This window comes from Amblyomma mixtum, chromosome 3, assembly GCF_055824585.1.
Source record: "Amblyomma mixtum isolate Tamu chromosome 3, ASM5582458v1, whole genome shotgun sequence".
Taxonomy (NCBI): Eukaryota; Metazoa; Arthropoda; class Arachnida; order Ixodida; family Ixodidae; genus Amblyomma; species Amblyomma mixtum.
Window position 1 is genome coordinate 47,399,849 of NC_143014.1, and position 12,757 is coordinate 47,412,605.

Consider the following 12,757-nt stretch of genomic DNA (forward strand, 5'->3'; position numbering starts at 1 on the left):
GTAGAGATACATTGGAGTTTATCAACAAAGAAACAATTAAAATTAATAAAAATGCAAAAAGATACTATCAATACTCGAAGTGCTCAGTCTTACTGCATACGGGTTCTCGACTCACCCGAATTGATGACCAGCACACAGCGCAATATGTTCACAAACACGCAACTACAGTCACTCAGTCAGTCTTCCTTGAACAGCAACTGTAGGCGCCTCGGATTTTTCTGGGCGAATTGCGTAGTTACACGGGTGATAAATTCATTTCTGTGCTTCATTACACGCTCTCAGTGCACAGTCATCATATATATTGATTGGAAAAATGGTTGAACGAGTACGTTGAAAACAAAAGATGACTATATATACAACGAAAACTTATTTACAAGATAAATGCACGCTCGCAGCTTCACCTCGCTCCATCTTGCTCGCGCATCCGCACAGTCGAGCAACCGCACACACACTGCTCGCCGCTCGTCGTTTTCTCGTCCGCTGTCTTGGTTGTTCTCACCTTCGTTGACAACCCGCCACTAAAAACACCGAAGCACAAACACAGAGGCGCGCACACGTGCAAGGGCTTACTTGCCACAATATCCACGAATGCGCACTTTTGGGGTGTAAGGAACGCCGCGCGACTTCCGAGGGGAAGGGACATCCGCAACTAATTCGGCCGGAAAATTTGTTTTTGTGCTTTTATGGGGTTCAGAGCCCCAAAACGACTCAGGCTATGAGGGACGGAGTAGTACAGAGTTTCGGATAATGTCGACCACCTGGGTCTCTTTACCATGCACTGACACGCACAGTACATGGGCGCTGTTGTGATTTGAGGCCCAGCCAGAGGTGACAGGCGAGCCAGGCAGGCGCCATCGGGCTGCGTTGACCAAAGGCGCTGGTTTTCGGAGAAGACGCAAGGAACGCTGGTGTGGGGGCGCCTCTGGAGACTGCGTCGCCGTGAACAAAAGCAGCTAATCCCCTTTGCCGAAGGTTCTGAAAGCGGCGCTTCTACCGCACCGAGCTCTCCCGTGGATCGGAGGAGACAGCGCGCGGCGGCGGCGCCAACTCGTCGCCCGCTTGCCCCTGAGCAGCCCGATAAAGCGGGGGTGGACACGGCTGATTTGTCCTTCCTCCCTCAAGAATTCATCGGTGGCCGGCGTACGAACGTATCATGATTATAGCGAGCGACCTGTGCCCTGTGCACTGTCTGCCTCCGTGTCGCTATCTCTCTAGAGATCAAAGAAACAGACACCCATCTCAAGACGGCTCGAAACACATGCTCGCCGGTGCCGCTGCATGTCTGCAACAGGTCGTCCTTCAGCAGAGCTGGCGGTGGCGTGGTTTGAAAACGGCGGAACGACGCGCGCCCGGACGCGGCATTTCGCAGATGTGACCAAGCGTCGAAGCGGGGCTGCTTTTACCCTTTTGGCTGAGCGCACCACCGCCCCTGGCGTGCGGCCATCACTCACGGTTCGAGTGAGTGATTTGCCAGGGGGGTGCAGCCGCCCCCCCTTGCCCCCCCCCCTCCGGACGCCCATGGATTGATATATACGCTTATTCAGATAAGCTCGGCTCACTGGCTTACCGTTGGAGAAGCGTGTTCAGTGAAGAGAACTAGGCCGAGGGATTTAAAGCAGCAATAAAGTTGCGCTCTAAGTCCTCGTCCAAGATGTGCCCTCGCGGATATTCCGCCTGAACAGCAAAGCGACTCGGCCTGCACGGAGAGCTGACGTAACGCTCGTGAGGAGCTAAACACATTCGGCGAGCAGTATATCGTCCAAAACTTTCGCAGCACGCTCCGACGGGTGCCGAAACAGGCGAGTTAAGCGACGTGAAACTTGCTCAAGCTCGTCCCACCTTTCCCATGTAGACGTAGAGGAGTACAGTCTGAAAGACATCCGGCTTGGCGTGGGGCAGCCGGATGGGCGTCGGGCTGCCGGGGGGCGCCGGGGTCACTGTGGAGCCCGGCACCTTGCACACCTCTCCTCGCTTCACGTTCTGGAAGTTGCTGCACCTGCGTCAATGAAACGAGAAAGCACGTCACGACGCGGCAACGGCTGGGCAAAGATTCCCGAAGCGGTAACGGACCAGACAGAGGTGCAGTGAGGCGCACAGGTATTGAGCTTCGCAAACGTTCGCAGGTAAATTCGCGTGCCCTGTGTGTGGTGTTCGAAATGTGCGGTGCGACTAGGGCTGTGTTCCTGGCGTTCTAGACGCGTTGAGGTAAAGGAAATAACGCTCCTCCCTGCCGACGAATACGCACATAAGGTACAAGGGGTCACACGCGAATGGGCGCGAAAATCGGCGAAAAACGTCGGAGGACACCGCATCGAGATGCAGAGAACACAACGGCCCAGTACGCGTCCGGGCAGGCCAACCAGGTCGCCCGGGTACAGTCAACAGAAAGTGTGCAGTCGAGCTCTTAATATGTGAGATGAGACACCGAGCGTGTCACTATTCTTCCAAAAAATAGTTTCCTTTTTGTTCCCATTCCGTTGAATTGCTGAATAATGTAGCCTACTGGCATTCCGAATTTTCAATATCCATTTTGCAATATGAAATACGCGGAGTACTGCAAACAACGAGTGTTCACACTTAATTGCTGCAACCTTGCGTTAACGTTGTGCTGCCAGTGCTCAGTTGAGCAAATGTGCATATATTTACACTCCTACGCACACAGAACCCTTACAATACCGAGCAAGGAACAGTATGCACACGAGTCTGTAATATGAAATGACTCGAAATTCATTGCTGCCGCCTCATCTTCATATTTATATAATCATCCACAGGGTTGTCTCGACTGGTGCAGGTGATGAACTGGCAATCAGCGAAGGTATCTCAAATTTTGTTTTGGCTAAGTGTGAAAGCACTATTCCGATGGGTAAACCCCGAGCAAGATCTTGCAATTTTTGTATGCTTGCAGTGTTTGCGAGTTTGTGTCAAGTGAAATAAATTTTAAAAATGAATCAAATAAATATCCGCGACTGGAATTCGAACTCACGGCACCACAAACATCAGCTTCGCTGGCCACTGCACGAGGGCACTATGCTATCGCCGCAGCCGATCACGCCTCGTGTTAAACCGCAACACACTCTCGCGCTGTGCATTGCACATCGTCGTCTTCATCAACTAATACTATACCAAACTAATATTAAACTATATATGCAAAACTAAATATCCAACTAATAATACTAACAATATAACTAATATTCGGGCTTTGAGCTATGTAGCGGTAGTCACAGAGAGATGTGCGCTGCATGCGTTGGCGTACAGAGCGTTGTGGCAGAAACACGGCACTAGAGATATGCGTGCTGGCGCTGACAACATAGCTGCAGAAACGTGGCACAGGCCGTCGGCGTACATTGGGTAAATGGGCACAGACGACGAAAAAGTCCAAGACGTGCATAACTGCTCCGGATACGTGTCGGTGGTGTCCACCTGCAAAAAACTGCGCTTACGCTCAATATTTCTTGCTTAGCAATACTAAACCGTCAGCATTTTTTATTTGTTCTGTGTGCCGCACAATTAATCACGTTCGCATGCAATGTTTAGCTAGTTGAAGACCTTGATTCCTTCTAGAACGCCAAAAATTAAGCCGATAGTAAAAGCGGCTTTTGCAACAATGAACACACGACTCCCCTCCAAAAGGCTGGCCTGCGAGTGCATTCTATCAACGTCATTCTTTTCACAGATGAAAGGGAAGTTTGAGCAGGTTACCAAAGTCTTAACTAACTGGTGCTGCTTTCTTACTAAGCATAAAGCGCAAGATAAGGCATTGGTTACACCAGACATATTTAAATTAGGCCTGATAGTGAAAAGTTCGGCTTAGTTACATCGGCTGCTAGGAGGCGGGATTCAACGTAAATTGAACAGAAATCAGTCAGCAAATTAAGTGAGGATCAAAGTCCGAATAATTTTTTTAACGCCGCCTTGACCATGCTTAACGGCACTGCGTTTTTGTTGAATAGATGCAGTTTTTATAAGAAATCAACACCACGTCAACATAGAGGCAATGCTCATTTTTGTAAGGGACAGAGCTTCTGTACTCACAGGCTTTTTGGGTGAGTTGGTTTTGCATTATTTGAAAGTAGCGCTTTGACGCCCGGACTGATACACGGTGCCGAACAGAAAAAAATGTTTTGCTAAGACAACAAAACAACCATCCCTGTCCGCAGGTAATGCGCGCCGAGACTGTTCACGAAGAAACGATGCTTGCAAATTGTAGGGTTTATCGTCCCGAAGCGGCACATGGGTGATAAGGGACGCCGGAGTGGAGGGCTTTGGAGGGCCTACGGTTCTTTGACTTCCGCTAACATCGCACATAGCACATGGGAGTTTTTGTAGCTCGCCTCCATCGAAATACGGCCGCCGCGGTCGGTATCAAACCCGCGACTTAGCAATCAGCAGCTGAAAGCCAAAGCCTCTGAGCCACCTTGGCGGGTGCTTAATATCTTGGAACCTTGTACATGTATGTTAGCAAAAGGCAATAAACGTCCTAACTCTTCCTACGTGTCACTGTGAAAATGACAAGCTTCACTGCATCGCAAAAAAAATAAAAAGAGAGCACCTGCTTTCCCTCAGTGAGACCTAGCAACTAATGGCTCTGCCGGCTGCACCACAAACGGGTGCCCACAAAATCATCTGTTAGTGCCGCACCAGATGACGGTGGACGAACATCACACCCAGACGAAGAAGACGCGATAAAAGAAAGAAGTGGGAGAATGGAGGGGGGAGAGGCCCCCGGACGCAACCGTGAGGAGGCGGCAGAACTATTCGCGCATGAGCGAACGACAGTTCAGTTCTGGTCGCACATTTAGTTATTTATAATGAACAAAATTCAACAATAAATTGAATAAATAATTAGTAATCAATTTTAATTAATAACAAATAGCTAGCTAGGCCCCCAAGTGCGTAGACATTTACGGATCACGTTTTAATCTATGTGCAAGTTATGCCAACCCGAAGTTCCTGCTTAACGCATCCACCTCCAGCACATGAACCACAAACAGTAGGCCCATGCGTGCCGAGGCAGGTTTCTCGTGTAGAAATTCGGAGCAGCTATAAGAAGGGGCTGCCAGAGTACAACCACCCGGGGCTCACGACCGAGGAGTGCACCGACCGGCAGCAGTAGCGGGTGTTCGTGCGGGGAGACCGCTGCATCTGAGGCCAGCCGAAACGAGCGGTAGCCACGCAGGGCACTCGTCTAAATCAATGCTCAAGTGCGTTTCCGCGTCTGCGCCTACAGGCTCGTTGATTATTAAAGGCTTTCCGGCGGGTCATTAGCCCTGTTCACCGCCCCCCAATAGGCCGCCCTGATCGATCCCAGGGAGGGCGCCCGGCCCGCTGCTCACCGGCACCGGCCGGGAAAGAGAAAGGAGCCGGGCGACAAATTCCAAGTACCGCACCAAGGGGAACCGCGCGGGTCCCGGGCGCTAATGGTCGCGGCCTGCAATTTAGAGCGGCCCGCTTTCGCGGAGTCAGAGTAGCGGTTCCTGGGCACCCGGAATAACCGAACGACACTGGTCGCACCGTAACGGCGACGAGTGAGACACGGACGTTACGAATGTTGGAGCTGTGCGAGGCGGCGGCCACGATGGCAGCGCGGTTGTGCAGATACTGCCTGCCGATTGGAACAGCGTGTCCTTAGCGCAAGACACGTGTCCTCAATTCTAGAAACACTAATAAAGCAATGCGGGCGGACTTTTACTTCCTCTTTTGTCAGTTTGTTCGGAAACAGGATGGTGTTTGCCTTGATGAAGCATCAGAGAGTGGAGGCAGTCACTATGACATGCAACTATTTCGTTTTTCCGAGCTATTACCTTGGTGCCTGGTCTCTAACCGCCCGCCATGACGGCTCAGTGGTTATGACGTCCTGCTACCGAGTCCGAGGTCACGGGTTCGATCTCAGCCGCGGGGCCGCATTTGGATGGAGGCGAAAAGGAAGAACGTTTGCATACTGATGTTTTGGTGGAAGTTAAACAAACTCTATGCAGTCTAAACTATTAAATGCCCTTCACTATGCCCTGCGCCGTAGACCATTGTAGTGATCTTGCAAGTAACGAGTTATTAATCTGTGCCTGCTTCTTTACTGCCGAACTAGGTTCCCCCGTTTATTCATCGTTTATCGGCTCTCGTGACCGACAACTGCAGTCTTCGGTAAGAACAATTAGCCTGGCTGGGAAAAGTGCTGAGTACATAAGTTGGAGCGACGCACGAGAAGGAAAAGAAGGAAAGGGAAGTTTGTTGAGAAAGAGGAAAAGGCTGGCAAGCCAAGGAGAGTCCACACCAGACACGCAAAAAAAAAAAAAAAAATAGCGTTCGTTAGAACTGCTTCGCCACACAAACCCCTATCATGAGGAGAAGACAGCTTTACAAAACTCAACCAAAGCACAGTCTACAGCCTGTTGAGTTACGATCATGGAAAAGTTGGGATAAAATCGGTATCATCTGTGACCGATGCTTAAATAAGTATGCACTTTTATGCATTCGTGTAAATGGCTGAGCGGGCCAAGGAAATTCACCTGCATCGCCATCCGCTAGCGCTTATGTACTGAACAGCCAGCAAGGAACTTTCGGAATAAGCAAGGAATATTTCGCAGCAAACTATTCTTCCCGCAGAAGTGGCCCAGGGCTTGAGCAAAATGCCGGCTTAAGTCCGAGAATGGCCCGAGCTCGTCTACGGCCTCACCAAGCAGATCATCATGCGATCATGATTGCGCGATCAAGATTTTCAAGATGCCGATCTGAGTATGAAGCAAGACTGCGCTGCGAACGCTTCCATGTACATTCTGACGCTACTTCCAGGAGTCACTGAGTCCTCTACAAGACCCAACATTCAACAAGGCACAACAACTGACCGGAAAATAAGTACAAAAGGGAAAGTTTATGCGCCTAGACGCCAAGGATCTGACGAGTTCTAAAACCACCGAAACCAAACATGCGTGCTCATCGGCATACTTTAGCAACGCGAGCGTCATTCAACCCCGTAGCGTGTAGTACTAGGTAAGGTTCACTTTGTTTTCAAAACTTACTGGTTCAGCCCATTCGCGGAGTAGTTAGGGTGGAAATGCCTACGTCGCGCCGGAGATACCAGTCTCGTCATTCAAGGCAAAGCTGGGTCTGCAACGCCTCAAAGTAAAAGCACAGTTTAAAAACTTTCCTCCGATCGCGGTGAAATCACTTTAGCTGGTTCAGGAGTGCGGAACTGTCCACAAATGACTGAATATTAGCGATATTAGCGAAGGTGTGAAAAACAAATCAGTGCAAGGACATCACGTAGACAGAAACTACTGCACAGTGCAAGAAAATGAACAAAAAGCTGCGCACCACCCACTTCTCACATTCATTCCTTTTCCTGGCGTATAATGCACCCACATATAACTTTTTTTTTGTTTTCCTTACTGCAATTAAAAGCACAGTGTTATGTTAAAGGTTCACGAAAAAGAAGTGACGCACATTCCATTCTGCTATTTTCTGTGATCATATTCTTAGTAGTGCTAAGACATGGAAAACGGAACAAAATAAATTACGTATACGGAGGTTCCTCGGAAAACCATTGGGCAATAATGTTATTTTGGCAAGTAACACGTATGCTGCGGGCAGAACTGAAAAATCTTAATGACAAGTAGTATTGCTGTGGTATGCTAACCGGATGATGCACTGCTAACGTGGTGCTGTTTGACGGCAACAGCAACTGATGTAGGCTAGTACAGCAGCGCGAAGTCGCATGATGATGACAGCAGTAACCAGCGAGCCTGAAGAAAGGAAAGCAGATGAAGGGAAGGCGACACTTCCAAAGCAGCTGTCCCTTCATACGCCTTCACTTTTACTCGACTTCAAGCGGGGGGTTGTGTTTACTTCGTTGCTCAACGCTCATGCTGCCTAGCTGCCATCTCGAGAGACCCGAGGAGAGCAATTATTCTCCGGGCAGATTCTGCCACAGACAATGCGCTACACGCGGAGGCAAAACAAAGCGCAGATGTGGCGCAGTGCAAACTTTTTCCAGCAGAGTCCGCTGTAATGTAAACAAAGGCGGCACAAAAACAGAGGTGGAAAACGGCGGTGGCCGAGAAGAGCGTCGGGGGCTGGCAGGCAGAAGAAGCAGCCACGTGAGGAGGAAGCGAGCGGCTGCCAGGGAGACCGGCAGCGCAGGGAAACGCCGAGGCATTCCCGCGGGACGCCGGCCTCCGAGGTTTTCCCCGGGTTTTCCTAATGTGTGTTTCGGCACGATAATGACCGCTCCCCGATACCCCAAGACCGACCGGCCGAGAAATCGCGCATCAAATAGTAATAAGAAAGCCCGGGCCCCGGGTGGCACAGCGGGGGAAGGGCAACCGAGCCAGGTGCACGCACGCCGACAACCACCTCCGCATGCAGTCTTCCCTCTCCCCCCCGCCGAGATTGGCCGCCGGATGCCGCTCTCGTCCCGACTCGCTTAATTTTTCAGGCGACAAAGCGCGCTCCGAGAGACGCGACAGCAGAGTACCCCCTCTCTTGTTCCTCAGGAACACGAGAGGGACCAGCCTTAGCCGCCCCCACGAGCCAAACTTTGCAGTAGGGAAGCTCGAAAGAACCCTTGTCAGTACATGTAGTACTGCTGCTCGCACCATCGTGATGTACACGCTTCGCGTTTAGGACAGTCGCAGCGGTGAGTTCGTTGAAGCTGGAGAGGTAGCAGCGGGCCGGAATGAAAAGCCAACTTCGACGGTGAACAGTATACATTTTTTTCGCCTTTTTACGCTGCGCTAAAATACGGTTAACAGTAGCGTGATTCGTGGCCATCTGTAAATGATTGCGCGAAATGTACACCCTACATTCTGACAACACAGCTCAAAGAACAAAGGCACAGAAAAAGACAGGCGGGCACCGAGTTTTTGTTCTTTCCGCTGCGTTATCAGAATGGATCACAAACTATCAGCTTACTTTTTTATACTCAGTAACCGGTTCGAAATCGATGTACAACGGGGGGCAGTGTTCGTGCCCCGCTCCAATCCGGTGTGTGTGTGTGTGCGCGCGCGTGAGTGTGCGTGCGTGTACAATGATTGTGCGCGAGAGGTAGGTCTTGCAGTTTTGAAGAGGCAATGAAAGCTACACGACAAATACAAACCGCCAATACTTCCTGAAAGCATAGGCCACAGCCATTCCGAGACAGATAACACTCAAGAGTCGTCGTCTACTACTACTACTACTACTACTACTACTACTACTACTACTACTACTACTACTACTACCACTACTATTATTATTATTATTATTATTATTATTATTATTATTATTATTATTATTATTATTATTATTATTATTATTATTATTACAATACCGCCGAAAGCCACCATGAAATCTCCAATTTTCCACAAATCCATATGCGCCCCGCCACGGTGGCACAGTGGTTACGGCGCTCGGCTGCTGACCCGAAAGACGTGGGTTCGATCCCGGCCGCGGCGGCTGAATTTCGATGGAGGCAAAATTCTAGAGGCCCGTGTACTGTGCGATCTCAGTGCGCGTTAAAGAACCCCAGGTGGTCGAAATTTCCCGAGCCCTCAACTACGGCGTCCCTCATAGCCTGAGTCGCTTTGGGACGTTAAACCCCAATAAACCAGTAAACCAAACAAATCCATATGCAGCAGACACTGCCTATTCAGGCTACGACATACATACATATAATATGTACTCCCATGACCTCATCTATTTCAGCACTCACTTTTCTCTTTCCAGACTGAAAGTCGGAATTGGTTCTTATTTGGCGGCTTCGATTCATTGCTCAGCATCTGTACCTACCGATTTGTCTCAGATATAACCTAGTTTCATTCATCCATTGTTCTTAATATTTGTTCTCCGCTGTTGCTGTTGCGACTCATTTTCATCAATGCTTTTCTGCTTTTTTTCAATTTCTGGTAACTATCTCTTTGCCTTAGTTTCTTAGCCACAATATTGTGATGTGCGATTTAATGCTCCTAGTTGCCTGAAGCAACTGTCATCCTGTATTTCTCCTGTTCATGTTTTGCACTTACGCATCTGTGTACCGTATCTGGGCTGTCTCACACCTACATTTTTTTCCTTCTTCTTCCCAAAGTACGCAGCACAAAGGCTTTCGCTGTTCCTGGGCGCCATAAACAAGCACTCACTCACTCACTCACTCACTCACTCACTCACTCACTCACTCACTCACTCACTCACTCACTCACTCACTCACTCACTCACTCACTCACTCACTCACTCACTCACTCACTCACTCACTCACTCACTCACTCACTCACTCACTCACTCACTCACTCACTCACTCACTCACTCACTCACTCACTCACTCACTCACTCACTCACTCACTCACTCACTCACTCACTCACTCACTCACTCACTCACTCACTCACTCACTCACTCACTCACTCACTCACTCACTCACTCACTCACTCACTCACTCACTCACTCACTCACTCACTCACTCACTCACTCACTCACTCACTCACTCACTCACTCACTCACTCACTCACTCACTCACTCACTCACTCACTCACTCACTCACTCACTCACTCACTCACTCACTCACTCACTCACTCACTCACTCACTCACTCACTCACTCACTCACTCACTCACTCACTCACTCACTCACTCACTCACTCACTCACTCACTCACTCACTCACTCACTCACTCACTCACTCACTCACTCACTCACTCACTCACTCACTCACTCACTCACTCACTCACTCACTCACTCACTCACTCACTCACTCACTCACTCACTCACTCACTCACTCACTCACTCACTCACTCACTCACTCACTCACTCACTCACTCACTCACTCACTCACTCACTCACTCACTCACTCACTGAACGACCGACCAACCGACCAACTGATTGATTGATTGATTGATTGCTGTCATCATCACAAAAGGCGGCACGAACAAGGGCCGTCACTTAGCAGCATCCCATGGCAGTAGTAGACATTATTTTCAAAGCGCTGCGCATACCAAGGCAAAGGACACATACGGAAGGTACTTGATACGCCTTATCTGCCGTATGGCCCTTAGATGCAGCTTGATACTTCGCGAGAATTCGCGATCATGTTGCAGGACGCTCTGCGTCGACCGAAACTTTTCGCGAAGACGCACGCCGTTTATACAGAACGACCCAGTTTGCCGACCGCGCTCTGCCTAAGCATGACTACATGTTTAAACATGCTTCCCGCCTAGAATTACAGCGTGTACACTACTGTATGTAGCATCTATTATAATGACCCAGAATTCAGAAATGACGAAAACGGCATGGGATAAGACGATGAGGAGAAGCAAAGAAGAAAACGTAAGCGTTAGGAATAGAGAGATGGAATAAATTACGTTCAGAGCCAGACAGCTCCTTGGATCTTTATATCTATGCACTGCTTTGACCAGGCGAGAGGTCATGACAGCACCTAATTCCTAGTTTCGAAGATCATTTTGTATTCATTTATAAATGTAGACGGGATTGAGTTACGTCCGGTAGCACGCGCCTGCCTGGTGCCATTTTACTTGACATGTTTTCTGCCAGAATGAACTCCTCAAGAATAACAACACTCCACGCAGTTTAGCAATCCCGACGGGAAGAGGATGTGGTAGGTCCCGCTGTGGAAACAATAGCAGGCTCGGACGTAACTCCACCAAAACGTCACCGCCACACAAGGCTCATAGGAAAGCAGTTGAGGGAGACGGGCCCCCACGAAGTGCACTCGACGTCAGCGCCGCTGGTCCGATGGGCGCAGCTTCTCGAGTCACGCCGATATAGCCCACGGGATCGGCAACGCGGCAAAATCAATCTTCAACGTGCGCGCAGAAAGTAAACGCGCCCGGAGCAACAACCAAAACAGGCCGGGTAGTGGTCCGTTTCCCGTCACGATCGGCCACGACGTCGCGCGGTCGCAGATGCCGGCGGTCTTACTAGAATCGACGAGCCTTACTATATCAACACTGCGTCGGCTTGCATCAACACTTGGCTGGTGTTGACACTGGGCGCCATCCTTGACGCCTCATCAGCAGAACGCCGGTGAAAAAAAAAACAAAGAGAACGAGACAGACGAGCGGCCGAGCGCGCGAGCTGCAGCTCGACCAGCGACTGTAAATCAAGCCGTGTTTATGCTTCGCCGCAGTGAGGTTCGATCTCTTCCGTCAATGAACGCGGCGCCTTGGCACGCGAGCCACCGAGGGGATGGGAGAACAAGACGTCCGGCGCCGCTGCCTCGTCGGCCGCACGGAGGCGCGGGCAACGTGCCCGATGACGGGCGCGGCGACCAAACTCGAGCGTCGCGGTTCTCCGACGACGTGCACGCGGAGAAGAGAGGCTCCCGCGACGTGTCACGAGCCGTACGCGTCAGTCAGAGCGGCCGCGACTGTTGACACAACACGGGCGACTCCTGTGTGTGTCGGCCTTCAATTTGGGCGTCGGGAAACAAAAGAACGCAAGTGGGGCGCCGCGCTCTTATCGTGGGCATTCAGCCGGTGGCGGCGCGCGCGCGCGTCGGGCGCCTTCCGCGGGCTCAAATCTCGCCGCTTCTTCCCCCGGCGCCGGGAAGGAACCCCGAGAGAGAGGGGAGAGAGCGGCAGTAATCCATCCTGCCAGTGACAGCGCTCCTCCCTGGGCCAGAAGGAGCCCTAACGAACCGAGAGGCACGGAGCGCGGCGGGTGCAAGACAAAGGGAAGCAGCGCTCGCTGCGCGGGGCCCCACGCGCGCACCGTGGCCGCCTTCCGCCTCCGGTTGAATAATTGAGAGGCAGTTTCTGTAGCCAATTCCGGCTCGCGGCAAGA

At 50.8% G+C, this 12,757-nt stretch overlaps 1 protein-coding gene across 1 annotated transcript in view; it reads right to left on the bottom strand.

Moving 5' to 3' along the window:
• Window positions 1-12,757, bottom strand: part of LOC149350055 (kelch-like protein 20) — a 155,834-nt gene that overhangs the window by 14,767 nt on the left and 128,310 nt on the right. Inside the window, exon 3 of the mRNA XM_089576844.1 lies at window positions 1,840-1,996. Within this exon, the coding sequence (XP_089432970.1) occupies window positions 1,840-1,996 (157 nt within the window). The remainder of the gene's footprint in view (window positions 1-1,839; window positions 1,997-12,757) is intronic.